A 20,546-nucleotide genomic window follows, 5' to 3' on the forward strand; every position below is an offset into this window, starting at 1 on the left:
ATATTGGACCCCTACATCATTTGAGCTTGCATTGTCTACGGTAATGGTCATTACTTTAGTGATGCCCCACTCAAGCAAACATTTTTCTACCCCTTTACCAATAGCCTCACCTGAATGGCCACTAATTGGACAAAAATTTAAAATTTTTTTGTGCAAGTTCCAGTTGTGATCAATAAAATGGGCTGTTAAACACATGTATGACAGATTTTGGCAAGAGGTCCATGTGTCAGTAGTGAGAGAAATACGAGAAGAACACTTGCTAAAATAACTTTTCAGTTTTTTTTTTTCATCTAAAAACACACGATAGCAATCTCTAGCTACTGTAAAACGAGAGGGGATAATGAAATTAGGCTGAACAACAGACATAAAGTAGCGAAAACCCTCATGATCAGCAAACCTAAAGGGTAATTCATCCATTATTATCATTTTAGCAAAAGCTTTCCGACCCTACTCCTGCCTAAACTTCCAAAATTCTAGTTTACCCTTTTTTTCCCCACTTGCATTATCACCTACACTAACATCTCCTAATGGATGCTGACTTTGCTCACTTTGAAAAGCAAGAAGCATTTGGGATTTGCTCACATTAGGGGGGTATTCTTTACACCTTTCTAAATGATTTTTCATAGCACTTGTACCCTTTTTAGAGTCACCAGTAACATCAACAGAACAATACACACATTTTGATCTTTTATCCCCATCTTTTACTATTAACTCAAAATGATCCCAAAGCCAAGATCTTTTCTTTTTACCTTTTTTTTCAGCTCCATCAGCATCGAAGGCCTTTTTTTGGTGGCTGTGGTGGTTTTTCAATTCCAGCATGCTCCTCATTGGCAGCGGTTGACGCCAAGGGCTCCTCTTCAGTTGGTTGATTTGCTACGTTAGCAGATTCTACAGTAGCATCATCCATCTAAAACACATAAATCAAAATGTAAACTAGTTGACAAAATAAAACTGAATTTACTTATTTTTTTTCAATCACAAGTTCTTTCACAGACTAATTTAAATCACTAAATCAACAATTCAGCAGAAGTACGAGCATAGGATGCCAGGAACAGAAACATAATGAAATTTTCTCCCAACATAGCAGCAGAAAATTAACAGTTCAACAACACCATAACAATTAATATGAAACTTTTAAAACAGAAAATTTTAACAACACCATAACAATTAATATGAAACTTTTAAAACAGAAAATTTTAACAACACCATAACAATTAAACATTAAGTAATCTACTAAATACTAATCCTAAATTCCTATAATCTATGTATAATCTTTCTGTTCATTTTTCTAATTCTATCTATATTAGTCATTAATTATCATATTCACTACACAAAAATATAGAAAAGGAATAATAAGAATAAAAACAAACTAAGAAGATACTTTGATTTTATTATACTTGAATCTCATAACTAAGATTCTTAGCTAAAAGCTAATGGTATTAATATACTAAATCTGATCTATAATTCAACAACAATAGATTAATAATTAATGTCTAACGTTTTCCCCAAATTTAATCAACAACAATAGATTAATAGAACCTAAAAATCAAGAAGAAGCAAAATAACAGAACAATAGAATTTTGAAAACCAAATTAACTAATTAAAATTATAAATTATATCAAAAATTCAGAAGAGGAAAAGGAAAACGGTTAATTACCTTGGTGGAGGAGTGAGGGGCGCCGCTTCTGGTGAAGGAGTGAGGGGCGTCGCCGCTTCTGGTGAAGGAGTGAAGGGCGCCGCTGCTTCTGGTGGCCTGGATGAGTGAGGCGCTGGTGGATGAGTGAGGCACTGAGAAGGTGGTCGGAGATCGAGAAAAGGAGTAGAGAGGAGAGATCGAGAAAGAACTCAGACAAGACTAAGAGAGTAGTGAGAAACTGAGAAGACTAACTGAGAAAGTGAGAAGAAAGAGGAAAGAGGCGGATTTGAAATTAGGGTAAGTTGAGATTTTGTTGGGCTTGGGCTTGGGCTTGGGCTGTTGGGCATATGGATAATATTTGAACTTTAAATATGGGTAAAAAAAAGTAATTTTCGGATATCGGATCGGATATCTGATCCGAAATCCGATATCCGACTTTATTTTCGGATATTCGGATAACCGAAATTCAAATTTTCGATATCCGATATCCGATCCGATATCCGAAAATTTCGGATCGGTTATCCGATCCGAAAATGTTTTCGGATCGGTTACCCTAAATTGTCGGATCGGGTGCGGATCGAATCATCGGATAATCAGATAGTTTTGCTCAGGCCTAGTGTTCTGCTCTGTTTTTTTTTTTTTTTTTTTTTTTTTTTTTTTTTTTTTTTTTAAATTAGGGTTTTTGAGGTTTTGGCCTGATACCATGTCAAGAATGTGAATCCTTGGTTTGTGTATTACGGTGTAAGGGTATATATATACAACCTAAGATGGGGCTAAACATAAGCTCAATAGGAAGCTAACAATACAATATAAGCCTAGCTTAACAATCTCCCTTTCAACCCTTTGAGTAAATGCGGCAAAAGGAAGGATAATCCATGGACCGACCCATCTTCTCCATCCCATAGGAACTATGAGATCACCCCTAGGATGCCTTGGGCCACTCAAGGATGCTCTTGTTTTTTTTTTTTTTTTTTTTTTTGTCATAATTTTTTTATACAATCCCTTGTTTTTTGATCTTCTTGTAGGCCTTCTGAACAGTTTATTTGGTTGTGAAAACGAAAGAAAATAGTTTCTTTGTGTTGTACCTAGTCTGAAACCAAGTGGATTCATCTTTTGTCCCATTTTCTTGCCTTATCAAGGTCTATATCATTTGGGAATGAACATATCATTATGTACTTTTACATTAGCTAGCTTTCTACCTTAAGAGAAGGCAATCATAGACTTCTTATTTCCTTGCATTTTCAAAACGGATAACAAATATTTAAAAAAAAAAAAGAAAAGCCATTATATGTATTTTTATCAGTCACTTTCTTTGTAAGTTGCTTATCCTTTGAACACCTTAAGGCATATGCATGCTTAAGACTTGGTGGATTGCATTGGTCATGTTAAGCAATGTTTGCTTAATTTTAATGCTGAAGCCCATTGCTTTCCTCTTAGGTTTGGTTTGACTCCTTTAATATAGGGTAAAGCCTCTCAGCCAGTGACAAAGGAGGATCTTGGAAGGTCCACCTGGACATTTCTTCACACTCTTGCGGCTCAGGTACTCTTCTTCTTGTCATGACAAGCATCTTTAATTCTTTATCTGTGCACTTGTACTTTCTCTTCATGATTCACAGGTTCTAAGGAAGGTGACATTTTATTTTTATCTTTTCCCTTACTTAAGCAAATAAAAGAATTGTAATCAACTGTTAATAGGTAATATGCTTTTTTGAATTTATAACTTTCACTGTAGAGTGACATGAATTCCAATTTTTTTTTTTCTCTAGTATCCAGAGCACCCAACTAGGCAGCAAAAGAAGGATGTGAAAGAACTGGTAAGTTGCATTGCCTTCCACATGTTCTATTTGGAATTTGTTTGAATGTTAATGAATGAATCGCTCAAGAGAATTTGTAGGAGGTTGAATTATTGGTTTTTGGACCCCATCACACCCACATAGTACTTTCATGTCTTTATTATTTTGCTCCCTTGGCTTCTATATGGTGTTTCTGAGCACAGTAGGTGAACAAACAAAAAGGCAGTGAAATGTTAAATACTGTGCATGAGGGAAAATTATGACTGATTTGATTCCATGATTACTTGTTGAGGTTCTTTTTGATAAACCACTCTCCCCCTCCCACCCTTGAGCAAATAGGAACACGAGTAATGATATGCTCCTACTTTGGCAATATTTAGCTGTGTATCTAAATGATTTTGCCTGCACCAATGTCACCAAATTTGCTACACCTCTCTCTCCTCCCATCTTCCGAGCGAATATAATTAGAAAACAATGAGTAATGATATGCTGCATAATAAAATGATATTTATGCCGACGTTGGGGCCGAATACCCTAAACCAGCTGATATCGTGGCTGGATGTCGCCGATGTCGTGGCTGATTGTCGCCGACTTCGGCGGTTTATGGCCGATTTCGTGGCTGGCTGCTGGGGAGGGGTTTTCGAGGGTGGGGACGGGTTTTCGCAGGTGGCTGGGCTACCGGGGAGGGGTTTTCGAGGGTGGGGAGGGGTTTTCGCAGGTGGCTGGCTGGAGAGGGGTTTTCGAGGGTGGGGGAGGGGTTTTCGGGGGTGGGGGAAGGGAAAGGGTGGCTGTGCGGCGGTTTCCGGCAGCGGGGGAGGGGTTTTCGGGGATAGGGCCGATTTTTCGGCGGGATAGGGGTGGGGGTGTGGTGTTTTCCGGGCTGTGCATGGGTGGTTTGGTTTTTGTTTTTTTTATAGCCAATTATAGGCTGACACGTGTATCGGTATATAAGGTTGGATTGGGTGCAATAGAAATTAATTACCCCTAAAGTTGGGAGTGATAGATAATAATCGAAAGTACGGATTAATTTGGACGGACGAGGCAAAATTCATATTAATGGAAGCAATTTTTCCTAATAATAATAATAATAATAATATTGATACTATTCATTGTTCAAACGGTTATATTTTTTTGATACACATTTTTACTGTTAAACTCATTGACAAAATGAGAGTACTACACAACTTAAACTAATTTTATTTTTTAATTAAATAGTATATGTTTTTAAAATGTTTTGGGGTTTTATGTTATTACTATATTTTCCATAAATATTTTAATTATATAATATATTTTTCTTAAATATTTAAATATGTATATTTGTATATACACATATGTATAATAATAAAAAAATCAAAGATCACTAATCAGTAGTAAAAAATCACTAATTAATAAGTTAAGTTCAGCTCACTTCAGTTCAGCTGAGTTCAGTCAATGAGAACAGGCCGTAATCTATAATAGTATATAAAGAGAATAGGGGTTTTGGGTGATAAATTTCTCTTTCCTAAAATGCCCTTTCTTAACAATTTTCTTTTTTAAAAAAACTACTATTCTCAATTTTTTTTTATTTTTTTTTTATTTTTTTAATAAAAAAACCTATTATTCTCAATTTTTTTATTATTTTTTTGTAGAACAATCTTATTTTAAAAAATTAATTTACACCGAGAGAGAGGAAGAGAGAGAGAGAGAGAGAGAGAGAGAGAGAGCTTAATAGGTTTCTTATATTGCACATGCATGCATTGTGTGTGTTTCTTAGCTTGTTGGGTTAAATCGAGGCGGGGTTCAGGATCTATTTAGTAATTTCAATTCGAGATCATATTAGGTTAAGAATTGCCAACTCTAGGTACAACAATGCCATTCTCACTTGTTGAAATTGTCCAAAAGTATTCAACTATATAAATTTTTAATATGATATCACTAGATTATCATAGGTGGTAGTTCTACCTCCCGATTTCTCTCATCCATGAGTCATTTTAGATGGATATCTTAGGCATAGTAATAAATATTACTACTTAATGTTTTGTGATAACTTTTATTAACAATTCCAAAAAAAAAAAAATGTGGCTGTTATTTATGCATGAATTATATATTATTTCTTGTCCATTGTAATTTTTTGTTCTCCCACTGACTATTGGCCTAAGAATATAAAAATCTATGTTGCTTGTAGATGACAATTTTATCACGGATGTATCCATGCAAGGAATGTGCAGATCACTTTAAAGAAGTTTTAAGGTACACATTCATTTCCTTTCTAGGCCCATAAAGTGATAGTGGTGCATGTTTTCGCTAATTTGTAGTGGGTTGGTGACTTGGTTCATTTGTATTTGACTCATCAACATGGAAATCCTTAGAGTGTGGATTTAAGAAACTGCTCATTTATAGGCCAGTTACATGCTCAAAACAATTGTCTAAACTCATTGGACTTGAGATAGTGGAATCATAATGATTTATTTATAAAACAACCTTGGGAGTCTTCAGAATTATATAGAAAGCTCATTTGTGTAAATCGTAAATGATGGATTTACTATATGGAACATGCATATCATCACATATGATGGAAAATAAGAAATCTTTCTATGGATTGGCTAGACTTGTATGTATCACCTTATAACTTTTTTTGAGAAAATGTGTCCTTTTTCCCCTTTCGTCAATTTTTTTTGTGGAGGATAAAGAACGATATCTTGAGCTAATAGTTGCTCCAATACCTGGTGGGCTGTAAAGAATACTCTATTACATGTGGTGTAACACCCCAATAATTCTCTCTTAAAAACCTGTGAATAACATGAACAATTCCAAGAGAATTACTGGCGTGCTACCGCCACGTGTTCAAACGTTAAGGCTTTTTTCAGAAAATAGTAGCGGAAAAACTAAAACATATATATATAAGTTTCAAAACCAATAACCAAAACCAAATTAAATCTTACAACTTGGAACCCTTAAGGCCCTTATTCAAAACTGAAACCAATAGAAATAGTATGAAAGCAAAGTTGAGTTTAAATAACTTTAAATGTAAATAGTGAATAAAATAAGAAAGTAACCAACTCTCCACTCAAGATCCCACCTTCTAGAAATCGATGCTGCATGTGTAAGAACCTGTGGTTAATCTGCTCCCCAATATTACAAGTGTAAAAATTGGATCGTCACGAGGTCATTGAAAGGCGAAGGCCATGACCAAAGAAAGACACACACAAAAGCACACAATCAGTAAAGCTGAGTACCTACAAGCTGCTAAATAAAATTAAGAAAATACCTAACATGCTACTAATAATCAAGCATAAGCATCATTAAATACAGACTGAACACATGACTCAATTATCAAATTTATTAAGACTTCACTAGTTGATATTAACTAACTTATTTATTTATTTCATTGGATTTAGCAATAGACAAGGTTGTCCAACCCATGTCCCATTTGGAACATCAATAAAAGAAAAACCCCATGCCTCCTTTTGGAAACATCAATAAACATCCAACGACCACGGGCGCGACTCCGTGACCGTAGTTAGTATGAGATCTCATCTAACTCCTAGTTTTAAAAAAAATAATATTTGAAATAGGAGACTCGTAGATCAGACGACCTCGATAAAAGTACATGGCTAATACCCCATGTACCCCAACCCTTGATTGTCATTACTCCAGATGTGCACCAATCCAGAGTTTTATTGCTCATCCGTCTTGCACTTTACGTGATTTACAGGTTTAGACTTGGTGATGACTCATATGCATTACAATACAAACATTCCAAACACAATTCCTATGTTACTCGGACACTTTCATTTACCTCACGTGTCCGTGTCGACACGACACGTGTCGGACACCGACACCGACACTTGGACACTTCATTTTTAACTAAAAACACAACTTTTTTCAAGAAAATGGGCGAGTCCGATGCTTGGACACCCGTGTCTAATTTGACACTCTATCCGAGTCCAAGTAACATAGCACAATTCAATCAAACGAGGCAAATTCCCAATTTAAATTCTTGATTTATTAGTGACAAACAACATTTATTATTTATTCCTTTACTACCTCGGTGTATAAACACCTTGAGTGCATAAGGCACCCCAAAACCTTAACCTCGTCTTATAAGACTAAAATTCTTCCTTTACTCATCCTGTTTGCATAATCATGAATGAGTAATAAATTAATCATTACACCAATCACATACCTTTGCCTCTAAGCGCACCTTGCATAATTAGAGCACAAATAATACTTGCATTATAAAATAGTGCACATCATTTGAAATTCACAATGTATAACCAAACAATTTAACCCAGTCAATCCTATACATGATACTAAGTTCTCAATCCGTCCTTAAACATGCACCTACAAGCAAGGTTTCGTAACTTGTACGTACCTTGTGTAAACAATCCGGTTGGCCGCTTTAAAACTAGAAGTCGCCTTCTACAAAGTCCTCTCCTAAACCAAACAATGAGAAATAAATCAATACCCAAGCAAATAAATTTACAGCAATACTAAACTACTTTAAAACCTCTTAAATCATCAAAATAAAGCCTGTAAATTGTCCCCAATAGTCAAAGTTAATAATATAACATCCCAACTATAAGTTTATATGTTAAAATTATGAAAATATAGTGTTTAATATCAAATTACAGCAACTTTAAAGTAAGTAAATAAATCTGAAAATTTGGTTTAAATATATAAAATAACCCCATGAGCATAATTACTTGAAATAATCATTATATAGCAAGTTAGTGTGTTAAAAACCCAAAAATATATCAATTCAATGTAATTAGAGGCTTCAAAATAAAAAGTATGAAATCTGAAAATTATTTTTAATGTTAGAATTTAAAGTTCAAAGCTTTTTTAATCATAAAATACCCATAATAATTAGGAAAAATTTACTTTAATAATCCCAAATATGGGCGATTTACCTATAACAATCCCAACTAAAGTTTATTTTTTAACAATCCTAACTATTAGATCAGTTTTCCTCCAGCAGTCCTAAAAACCGGCTACCTGTTAAAAGGGTAATTTTTTTTTTATTTTTGGTTTTTTAAATGCCACATGTTAACACATGATTGGCTTAATTTAAAAAAAAAAAAACAAACAAAAAAAAAAAAAAACAAAAAACAAACAAAAAAAAATAGAAATTGAATGCAACCAACCCAGCCAATCGCCGCCGTTCCCAGCCACCCAAAGCCAATCGGAACCGGCCGACCACCTCCCTAGCCTCCCGAAAATGGCCGGTCGGCCCTCCCTACCCTCGAAACATACACCCCGATCGACCCCAACCCCCTAAACCACTCTCCTCCCTTCCAACTCCTTCGCCGGAAAATCGATTTAAACAAAACCACCAGCAGTCCCTCCCAACCCGCAACACCACCAGCCACAGTCCACCCAACACCAACCCCAAACGACTCGCGTCGCCGCCTGGTCGCCGCAACAACAGCAGCAGCAATCGTAGCAACAACAGCAGCAGCAATCGTAGCAACAACAGCAGCAGTAGTCGCATCAAACCCTAAACCACGATCCTCGAAAAATCAATTCGACCTCCACTAACCACATTTTACATCAATTTCTACCCACCAATCGCAGCAGCAACATGAAACCAACCCCTCCCTCTGCGGCGCAACCTCCACCACCCGATATTTAACAGGTTCGCCGCAACTCCACCACCCAATAATCAACACGAACGCCGCAACCAACTCCAGCGCCGGTTTCTGGGGTTAGAGCAGGCCGCCCGACCGTTTTCAGGGGTTAGGGGAGGCGGCCAGCTGTTTCCGATGGGCTATGGTTTGGCCCTTGGGTTTCACGGTGGTGGCTGTTAAGGGTTTTTGGTTTTTTTTATTTTAATTTTTTTTTATTTTAGACCAATCACGTGCTGACACGTGTATTGGTTACCTGCTATAACAAGTCGTTGACTTGGTGTTGACCGGTTGGGTCTGTTGGAGGCAAACTCAGGTCATAGTTAGGATTGTTAAAAAATAAACTGTAGGCTTAGAAGCATAAAAACATGAAACACCCATAGTTGGGATTATTAAAGTGTATTTTTCCTAATAATTATTTTGTAGGCTTAGAAGCATAAAAACATGAAATTAACATAGCTTGCTCATAAAAATCGAAACTTTAATAATCTGAAAATTTATATATGATCAAAATAATTATACTTTAACAAAATTTAAACATAGTATAATTTGATAACTTGATTAGCACGTTTTCAAGCCCTAAAACATGAAAAATGAATGTTTAAACCCTAAATTATACAACATATATAATCTGAAATTTTATATAATAATTTAAACATGCTAAAACTCATAAATTTATAATCTTGTATAATTTAAACATACTATCAAACCATAATAACAATAATTTAGAATTGAAATCAAATAAAAATTGAAGCTTTAAATCAAAATAACAAAATAAAAGAAGTGAGAACAAGGGAGGAAGGAGTGTGAACTGCAGGGGGGCGGCTGGTTCGTCGGTGGACGGAGGTGCGGCTGGCGGCGGTGGCTGTGGTTTCGGTGGTGCTGCGCAATTCAAAGCTTCTCCCTTTTTTTTTTTTTGCTTGTCAAGTCGTGAATAGCAGAGAAAGAGAAAGGAGGTGAGGGTTTTTGTATTTTTATTTGGGCTTTAGTTTCCTAATTTTATTAGTAGGAATTGTGTGTTTTGGGCTTGAGTAGAATTTAAGCATTGGACTACTAACTTAAAAAGACTTATGATTTAAATTAAAACTTAATAGTTTTAGCTTACTTATAATGAAAATCTTATTACTTTTACATCAAAATAATTTATACCATAAAATTAAAATTAAAATATTGTAAAAATAATAAATAATTATATTAGAAAAATATGGGGGATTACAATCTACCCCTCTTATAAGAAGTTTCGCCCTCAAAACTTAACCCAAAAATCATAATTTCTCCCAAAACTGTTCAAACTTTTATGTTTTGTATTGCTGTAAATTGCTTGCTCCTTAACAAGTATACTCAACAAACTGAACTTTGTACTCAATGAACTCATACTTTCCAGAGTTTACATACTTTTATTGTATGTAAACGCAATAATAGTGCATAATGATAACCAAAACCACGAAAATTCAAGCAATAAATGGTATAGTTGAGGTAAAAGCGCGAAATTACATCGCATTCTACCCCCCTCAAAAGAAAAGAGTTACGCCCTCGTAACTCACCTCGTCAAACAACTCGGGATACTTGTTTCTCATCTCTTCCTCGGCCTCCCAAGTAGCCTCTTCGTACTCCTGGTTCGACCTAAGTACTTTCACTATCTTCACATCTTTGGTTCTAGTACTACGCACCTTGTGATCTAGTATCTTGACCGGTCTTTCTTCATAAGTTAGAGACTCATCTAGTTGGCTGCAAAACATGGGTTTCACTAGGCACATACTTCTTCAATTGGGAAATGTGGAACACATCATGCATTTTCTCGAACTCCATTGGCAAAGCCAATTTGTAAGCCACTTTCCCCACACGCTGGAGAATTTCATACGGACCCACATATTTTGCACTAAGCTTCCTTTTCTTGCCGAATCGCATCAAACCTTTTGTTGGAGAAACCTTTAGAAAGACCTTGTCCCCAACACTAAACTCATTATCCCTCCTCTTCAAGTCGGCATAACTCTTCTGTCTATCTTGTGCTGCCTTAATACGCGACTGGATTAGTTTCACCTTGCTCACCATATCCTCAATGAAATCTGTTCCCAAGGTTATTCGTTCACCGTAGTCATTCCAGCAAACTGGGCTTCTGCACTTCCTTCCATTCAATGCTTCAAATGGTGCCATCTTGATGCTTGCATGGTAACTGTTATTGTAGGAGAATTCGATCAAAGGTAGGCGATCCTCCCAATTCCCTTGGAAATCTAAAGCACAAGCTCGTAACATATCTTCCATGGTTTGGTTTGTTCTCTCTGACCATCTGTGGTGAAAGGCAGTACTCATCTTCAATGCTGTTCCAAGGTTCTCTTGCACTTTTTGCCAAAACTTTGATAGAAACCTCGAGTCTCTATCTGACACTATGTCCTTGGGAACTCCGTGCAACCGAACTACATTCTTAACATAAACACTTGCTAGCTGCTTCTTTTTCCAGGTCTCTTTGATAGGAATGAACATCGCTGACTTAGTAAGTCTGTCCACAATCACCCAAATCGTGTCATTCCCAGTACGAGTTTTTGGTAAGCCTGTCACAAAGTCCATGGATATGGAATCCCACTTCCAACCTGGTATTTCTAATGGTTGGACCTTTCCCATGGGTCTTTTGTGGTCTATCTTCACCTTTTGGCACGTCAGACACTTTGATACAAATTCGGCAACCTCTCTCTTCATATTCGGCAACCAATAGAGTTCTTTCAGATCCTTATACAACTTATCTCCCCCAGGGTGAACTGAATATGGTGTATTATGGCACTCCTCCATGATTTTTCTTTTTATCTCTTCGCACTTCTGTGGTATGCACCATCTCTCCTTGTATCTCAAACTCCCGTCTCCATGAATCTTGAATTCAGTCTCTGCACCACTAGTTACTCGATCTCTGATTTTCTGCAATGACTCATCTTCCGACTGCTTCACTATAATCTCCTCAAATATGGATGGTTGGATTGTCAGGGCACTCAACAACCCCTCCAACTCTCCTTGATTAACAACCTCAAGGTTTAATCTTCTCATATCCTCACACAACTCATTGGCCACAATTAAAGCATTGTCATCATGGCTTGACCTTTTGCTAAGGGCATCTGTTTTTCCCTCATGATACTGGATGTGGACATGGTAGTCTGTGAGAAACTCTAACCATCGACATTGCCGCATATTCAAGTGATCTTGGGTGAAGATGTACTTTAGACTTTTATGGTCAGTGAAGATCTTACAAGAAACACCATAAAGGTAGTGCCTCCAAATCTTCAAAGCGAACACAACAGCTGCAAGCTCCAAGTCATGGGTAGGGTAGTTGACTTCATGTTTCTTCAGTTGTCTCGATGCATACGCGATCACCTTTCCATTCTGCCGTAGGACACACCCCAGACCATGCTTCGAGGCATCACTATACACTTCGAATCCTTCCCTCCCATCAAGCACCGGTGCAGTGGTCAATCGCTCATTGAGGGTTTGAAAAGCTGATTCACAACTCTCGTTCCACTCATCTTCTTCATAAGGGTAGTCATGGGTGTGGCTATTCTCGAAAAATCCTTAACAAACCTTCTATAATATCCAGCTAACCCCAAGAAACTACGAACATCAGTCACATTCTTAGGTGGTAGGCCACTCACTCACCGCCTTGATCTTCGCAGGATCCACGGACACACCCTCCTTCGAAATGTAATGCCCCAAAAATGCAACTTTCTCCCACCAGAACTCACACTTAGAAAACTTAGCATACAACTTATTCTTCCTAAGAGTTTCAAGGGTAGTTCTCAAGTGCTCAGCATGTTCTTCCTCATTCCTCGAATACACCAAAATGTCATCAATGAACACGACTACAAACTTGTCCAAGTACTACTCATGAAACACTCAGTTCATCAAGTGCATTGGTTAACCCAAAAGGCATGACCGTAAACTCGTAATGTCCATACCGAGTTCTAAAGGCTGTTTTTGGAATGTCTTTATTTGCAACCTTCAACTGATTGGTACCCCGACCTCAAGTCAATCTTCGAAAACACATTTGCCCTCTTCAGCTAGTCAAACAAGTCATCTATCCTAGGTAGAGGGTACTTATTCTTCACAGTCACATTATTCAACTCTCTGTAATCAATACATAGCCTCAAACTTCCATCTTTCTTTTTTCACAAATAACACAGGTGTTCCCTAAGGTGATGCGCTGGGCCTAATGAACCCCTTGTCTAACAACTCCTGCAATTGAGCCTTTAGTTCACTCATGCCATTCTATAAGGTGCTTTTGAGATAGTTGTAGCTCCTAGAACTAAGTCAATGGTAAACTCAACTTCCCTCTTAGGTGGCATTCCCGAAATCTCTTCTGGAAAGACATCTAAAAACTCATTCACAATGGGTACATCCTCCATCCGTCTACTCTCATACTCAAATCTTGAACACAGCAAAAGTACAATGGACATCCCTTATTCACTAACTTCTTCACCTTCATAGCAGAAATGATCCCAAAACCCTTACGCTTCCCTAACCGTCTATAAGACACTGTCTTACCCAAAGGATCACTCAGTTGCACCCTCTGCATCTCACAGTCTATCTTGGCCTTGTATAAACTCAGCCAATCCATCCCCAGAATTACATCTAAGTCCCCTAGGTTAAACTCAATAAGATCTTATGGAAAGATAGCTTCTCCTATTTTCAAAGGCAAGCCTTTGAATATTTTATTACAATGAACAAGTTTGCCCGTACGCAGACTGACTGACACATCAACATGACTCGATTCAGTTAAGTTTAACTTGCGCACAATGGAAGTAGAAATGAAAGAATAAGTTGCTCCGAGGACCTCTCATTGATCATCATAGACAAGCGGCCGGGAGTGTTGGTAACCATTGTTGTTGTTTCCTGAGTTGTTGTTGCCGTTGCCAGACTTGTTGTTGGTGCTACCATTCCCAAACTTCCCATTATGACCATTTCCCCTATTCCCCTGGTTGTTGAAGTTGTTAGACCTCTGCTGGGTGTTCCCACCATTCCCACCATTTTCCTGTTGTTTCTGCTTGGTGTAACACTCATACTCCCTGTGCCCCCTTTTGTTGCTGAACCGGCAGGTCACCAAATTCCCATCACAGCCTCTCCCAGGGTGATTCCTCCTACACCTCTTACAGTGGTAGGTTCTCTCTCCATTGTTAGCATGCTAACATTTTGGTTACCCCTATCAAATGAGTTCCCATTCCTAGGCCTCTTAAAGTTACTCTGGTTCTCAGATCTCCCAAAGTCCTTCCTTTTCTCCTCGGCCTTAGCACTCGCATTAGCACTCCTAGTATTTAGATGGTACAGATGTGCAACTCTCTCATAAACCTTGTCAAGGGTTTTAAAAACTTTTCCGGCTAGGCCCTGTTGTAACTCGTCAGTCAATCCATGCGAGCCTTCAGTACTTCCTTCGTTGGTACTACCTCAGGAGCAAACCTAGAAAGGGTCATAAACTTATTATAATACTCAGAGATCGACATATCTCCCATTGCCAGGCTTATAAACTGCTGAGCCTTCTGTTTCTTCAGGAACGGAGGGTAAAACTTTTCCCTCAAATTTATTCTATTTCAGACGTAGAGCTAGAAAGGCTGAGAACGCTGCCTTAGCTGATGCTATTCGTTTGTTGGCTGAAAATCTGAACCAAAATCGGGGAGACCAAGTCGACCCCCAAGCAGAGATGTTTAAGAAGCTGGCCTAGGTTAGGCCACCAGTTTTTAAGGGAGTTGTTGACCCTACTTTCCTAGAAAACTGGATTCAAGAGTTTAACAAGCTGTTCGTGGCACTCAATTGTCCTGAGGGTATGAAAGTGGACCAGGCCGCTATGTACCTTAAGGACGAAGCTGATATATGGTGGAGAGACAATGTTGTGACCGTTAGGGCCAAACCTAACTTTGGGTGGGAAGTGTTTAAGACCTCCTTGAGGGAAAAGTTTTACCCTCCGTTCCCGAAGAAACAGAAGGCTCAGGAGTTTAAGCCTGGCAATGGGAGATATGTCGATCTCTGAGTATTATAATAAGTTTATGACCTTTTTAGGTTTGCTCCTGAGGTAGTACCAACTGAGGAAGAACTGAAGGCTCAGAGGTTTGAGCATGGATTGACTGACGAGTTACAACAGGGCCTAGCTGGAAAAGTTTTTAAAACCCTTGACAAGGTTTATGAGAGAGTTGCACATCTGTACCATCTAAATACTAGGAGTGCTAGTGCGAGTGCTAAGGCCGGGGAGAAAAGGAAGGACTTTGGGAGATCTGAGAACCAGAGTAACTTTAAGAGGCCTAGGAATGGGAACTCATTTGATAGGGGTAACCAAAATGTTAGCGGTTCTTCCAATGCTAACAATGGAGAGAGAACCTACCACTGTAAGAGGTGTAGGAGGAATCACTCTGGGAGAGACTGTGATGGGAATTTGGTGACCTGCCGGTTCTGCAACAAAAGGGGGCACAGGGAGTATGAGTGTTACACCAAGCAGAAACAACAGGGAAATGGTGGGAACACCCAGCAGAGGTCAACCAGGGGAAATGGGAAGTTTGGGAATGGTAGCACCAACAACAACAAGTCTGGCAACGGCAACAACAACAACTCATGAAACAACAACAATGGTTACTAGGCAAGAAACAACACTCCCGGCCGCTTGTCTGTGATGAGCAGAGAGGTCCTCGGATGTAGTTACTGGTACTTTTTCTATCCAATCTGTCTCTGTCAACACTCTATTTGACTCTGGAGCAGCTTATTCTTTCATTTCTACTTCTGTTGTGCGCAAGTTAAACTTAACTGAATCGAGTCATGTTGATGTGTCAGTCACTCTGCCTACGGGCAAACTTGTTCATTGTAATAAAATATTCAAAGGCTTGCCTTTGAAAATAGGAGAAGCTATCTTTCCATAAGATTTTATTGAGTTTAACCTAGGGGACTTAGATGTAATTCTGGGGATGGATTGGCTGAGTTTATACAAGGCCAAGATAGACTGTGAGGTGCAGAGGGTGCAACTGAGTGATCCTTTGGGCTTAATTAAAGAAAAAAAGATTAAAAAGGTTTGGGCTAGTAAATGGATATTTGGGCGAATATTGGGTTGGTTTGGGCGTAATAAATGAAATGTAGTGGTTAAGGCTATGGTTTTAAGAACTCTGCAGATTCAATACGCAACCTATCCACTAACGACGATAAAAGATTGTTCCTCATTGGGTTTGAATTTGGGAAGACGTTTTTAGGTGTCTACTGTAGTATTGTAGTATTGCAATTTTAACTGCAAAAAAATGTTTCACTAGAAGGGTAGCTATAGTTCCATCCCTTGATGCAAAGGTAAGGATGGTTTTTTTTTTTTTTAATTTTATTTTATAAATATTTTTGAAGGAATATAATCCGTGAGCTTTCTCATTGCATTTCACAGCCATTATATAAAAAACACAAAGCTTATCTTAAGCTACTAATTATGCTACAAAATAGGCAAAAGCTAATTACAAAATATTCTAGGCTATAATTACGTTAACCGAATTATTTACATTGACCAAAAGATATATTATGACTAATATATCTTAACACACCCCCTTAGTCAAAGCGGGAGGCGGACGGACGCTTAGACTATCCTTAAAATCTTCGAAGAGCACACATGGTAGTCCTTACGTGAAAATGTCCGCAATTTAACATGTAGGATTGAACTTCACCCCTAGCCACCTTCTCACGAACAAAAAGTGTTGTCCATCTCAATATGTTTGGTACGTTGATGTTGTACTGGGTTACCCGAAAGGTAAATAGCACTCGCATTGTCACAATGCAACAAAGTTGCCTTTTTAATCATACAATGTAACCCTTACAAAAGATTTCGAATCCAACAAGACTCTGAAACGACATTGGCAACACCCTGTTATTCTGCCTTTGCACTAGACTTGGAAAGAGCGTTTAGATGACCAAGAGATTAAATTATCACCCAAAAATACTCAATATCCAGAAGAAGGCCGTCTCCTATCGGGACAACCACCCCAATCAGCATCAATATAGGATATAAATGTAGAAATAGATGATGGATAAAGATGCAAACCATGCTCAAGAGTACCTTGTATGTACCGAATTATCCGCTTAAGAGTAGACATATGACAATCTTTCTGATCATGCATGTGTAAGCATACCTGTTGCACGGCGTAGGAAATATCCGGTGTTGTAAAAGTGAGGTACTGTAGTGCCCCAACAAGACTACGATACAAGGTCGAATCTGCATACGGTGTACCCGAAGAACTGACCTTCGGCTTAACCTCCACCGGAGTGGCCGAAGGTTTGCACGCTCCTTTGCATATTTCTGTTGTGACAAGAGTAATCCACCCTTGTGTCTAGTCATAATAATGTCGAGGAAATAATTTAAAGGACTCAAGTCCGTCATAGCAAACTCTGAGCCAAGGAAGAGACATAATAGAACACCGCATAGCATCATTAGAAGCAGTAAGAATTATGTCATCAAACATATAATAACAAATAAGCCTCATTCGACCCCATACGATAGATAAAAAGAGAATTGTCACCACTGCTATTAGTAAAACCAATAGAAGCAACAAAATCTGCAAATCTCTTATACCATGCTCGGGGTGCCTGTTTAAGACCATATAAAGACTTTCACAATAAATACATAATCAGGATTTGTTCGATCACAGATCCCAAGATTGATGCATGTAAACTGTCTCATTCAGCTCACCATGTAGAAAAGCATTTTTAACATCAAGTCGATGAATCGCCCAAGCATTAAACAAAGCCAAGCTAAGAACAATATGAACGGTAGCCGGTTTCACCACCGGACTAAAAGTCTCTCCACAATCAATGCCAACCTGTTGTGTTTTGCCATCACCTACCTCTTAAAATCACCGTTAGATTTCACCTTATGAGTAAAAATCCACATAGAACGAATAACATTAACATCAGGTGGACGGGGCACCAACTCCCACGTTTATTTTTAATAAGAGCATTAAATTCATCATCCATGGCCATTTTCCAATTCGGGTTACGAGGTAAAAGGGATTTCGTAACCTTAGTCACCACAGAAATTTGTATATTTCGGATTAGGCTTGACTATACCATTTCTTCTTCGTGTTACTACAGTATAGGAAGTGGGTTTTGGATGTTGAATATGTGGGTTTGGAGGAGGGGAGGACTGCTGGACCGTATTTACGGTTGGGCCAAGTGTTTGGGTAGGTCTCAACTGGTCGTGGCTGATTGAACGGTCCAGTGGAGTCCTATTCTGCCTAAGGCTTGGACGCTTGACTTGAGGAAAGTGGAGTCCAGTGGGATAGGGGAAAGTGGCGGCCAGCTTGACTTGAGGAGGGAAACATGGGCTGATTCGGTTGAGGGCTGCCAGAGGAGTTGAAATGGTGAATGACATATGGGCCAAGTCCATCTAAGAAGTCATACGCATGGGAAGGGGGGTATACAACTTAGCAAATTGAAAAATACTCTCATGCCGGCTCATTATGATTTTATTGGAGGATAAATCATAACATTTGTAACCCCTATGATTCGGTGGATACCCAAAAAAAAAACATAAGGTGTAGACCGAGGTTGTAGCTTGTTAATGGTAGTGGATGGAATCAAGGGGTAACATAAGCACCCAAAAGCACGTAAGTGAGAGTAAGATGGTTCCTTTTGGTAAAGGACTTGGAGAGTGGACTTATACTCAAGCAATTTACTTGGAAGAATATCATGAAGATATGTTGCCATTTGTAAAGCATGGTGCCAAAATGACGGAGGTAAAGATGCATGGGCAAGAAGGGTGCGAATAATATTATTCAATAATCTAATTTTTCTCTTGGCCTTTCCATTTTGTGGAGATGTATGGGGACATGAAAGACATGCCATTAGACTCACATAATGCCCAAAAAGGACCGTTATCATACTCCCTCCCATTGTCACATTGAAACGTTTTAATGGGCCATTCAAATTGGGTACGAATAAATGCTTGGAAATTTAAGATTTTATTAAACACATCCGACTTTTTGGCTAAAGGGAATGTCCACAAAAACTTAGAAAAATCATCTAATACAAGCATATAATAACGATGACCCAATGAACTCAAAATAGGAGATGTCCAAAGATCACTATGAACAATATCAAACGGCATATAAGTAGTAGAATTTGAAGACATAAAAGGCAATTTGACATGTTTTCCAAGTCCACAAAAATGACAAACGCTAGAACTAGGAGTTTGATTACATTCAATGCTTTTATTACTACAAAGAGCCTTTAAAATTGAAGAACCCGGATGTCTCAACCGATCATGCCAAAAGGTTGATGCTAAAGCGATAAAGGTTGAAGGAGAATAATGTGAGACAGTGGTAGTGGGTGGGTAAAGATCTCCTTGGCTATCACATCTTATTATTGGCATCCCTGTCCGATAATCCTTTAATCCTTCATAGAAAAACCATAAGGGTCAAACTCAACGGACACAGTTATCAGTAGTAAACTTTCTAACAGAGATTAGATTCTTACTGAGTTTAGGGGCATGAAGGACATTAGAGAGAGACAAAGGTGGGTTAGGGGACGGTAAAGTAGTATGACCACAACCACGAATAGGAATTGTATGACCATTACCAACAACAATACTATTATGATGATTGCTCAAATTAAAATAAGACGAGAGATTACCATTGGAGGATGTCATGTGAGAAGTGGCACCGGTGTCCATGTACCACGAGGGATCGGGTTGGCTCAATGTCATGGTGTGCATAGCCGATTCAATATCCGTTGGAGCATAAGACATCGATTGTTGAGAAGCTGCATAAGCATGTTGAGGCCTTTGTCCAAGGATACCATATTGCTGTTTCGGTGGGCCTTATAGACGAGCCCAACCTTGAGTTAGGTAAGGGCAAGGGGGAGTAGCCCATTGAGGCCCCCACCCAACATTACAAGGAACGCGGTACGGTGCCACGAATCATGAACTGATTCGTGCAAACCGGAACGCAGAACAAACGCGGCCTGAGTCGCTGGTGGTCGCGAACCAGAACGCTGAAGGTGGCGACTCCTAGTTGTTCCCCTGCAACTTCTAATGGGTTGTTTCAGTGCAATATTCTCTCTTTCTTCTTTCACGTGCATTTGCTTATTTAATTTCTGAAATTTTTTAACTTTTTTCTCTCTTCTCTGTCATGTTTTATATAGCAGTAACATTTTACTAGGGTGACGGCTAGGGTTTTGTTTCAATTGGTGAATGGGCTTAAACCTCTATTTGGCCTTTTTTTTATTGAGCAACTTGGGCTTTTTATTTTATATACTCTAATTTTTAAGCAATCCACTCACCTAAATACATATTTTATGGAGGAGTTGTTATATAGTTGTATTTATTTTAATTTCTAATATAAAATCTATTAACAAAAATCACCTATATTTTTTTTTTATTAATTTACTATTTCGTACTCAATCGTACCGGATTCATCACGGGTAGCGTTACGCGTATTCGTTTTCGTACCACGTTTCAAATCGAATCGCGTCCCTTGTAACATTGACCCAACCCCAAGGAGGACTCGACCATTGCTGCTGCTGCTGTCCCCA

At 38.5% G+C, this 20,546-nt stretch overlaps 1 protein-coding gene across 1 annotated transcript in view; it reads left to right on the forward strand.

Annotated features, from left to right (window-relative positions):
* The window catches only part of LOC145635935 (FAD-linked sulfhydryl oxidase ERV1-like), a 33,008-nt gene that overhangs the window by 7,725 nt on the left and 4,737 nt on the right, over positions 1 to 20,546 (forward strand). The window contains exons 2-4 of the mRNA XM_081687320.1: positions 3,099 to 3,176; positions 3,403 to 3,450; positions 5,594 to 5,658. Coding sequence (XP_081543446.1) covers positions 3,099 to 3,176; positions 3,403 to 3,450; positions 5,594 to 5,658 — 191 coding nt within the window. The remainder of the gene's footprint in view (positions 1 to 3,098; positions 3,177 to 3,402; positions 3,451 to 5,593; positions 5,659 to 20,546) is intronic.

Source organism: Chenopodium album, chromosome 6 (genome assembly GCF_948465745.1).
Source record: "Chenopodium album chromosome 6, dcCheAlbu1.1, whole genome shotgun sequence".
NCBI lineage: Eukaryota > Viridiplantae > Streptophyta > Magnoliopsida > Caryophyllales > Amaranthaceae > Chenopodium > Chenopodium album.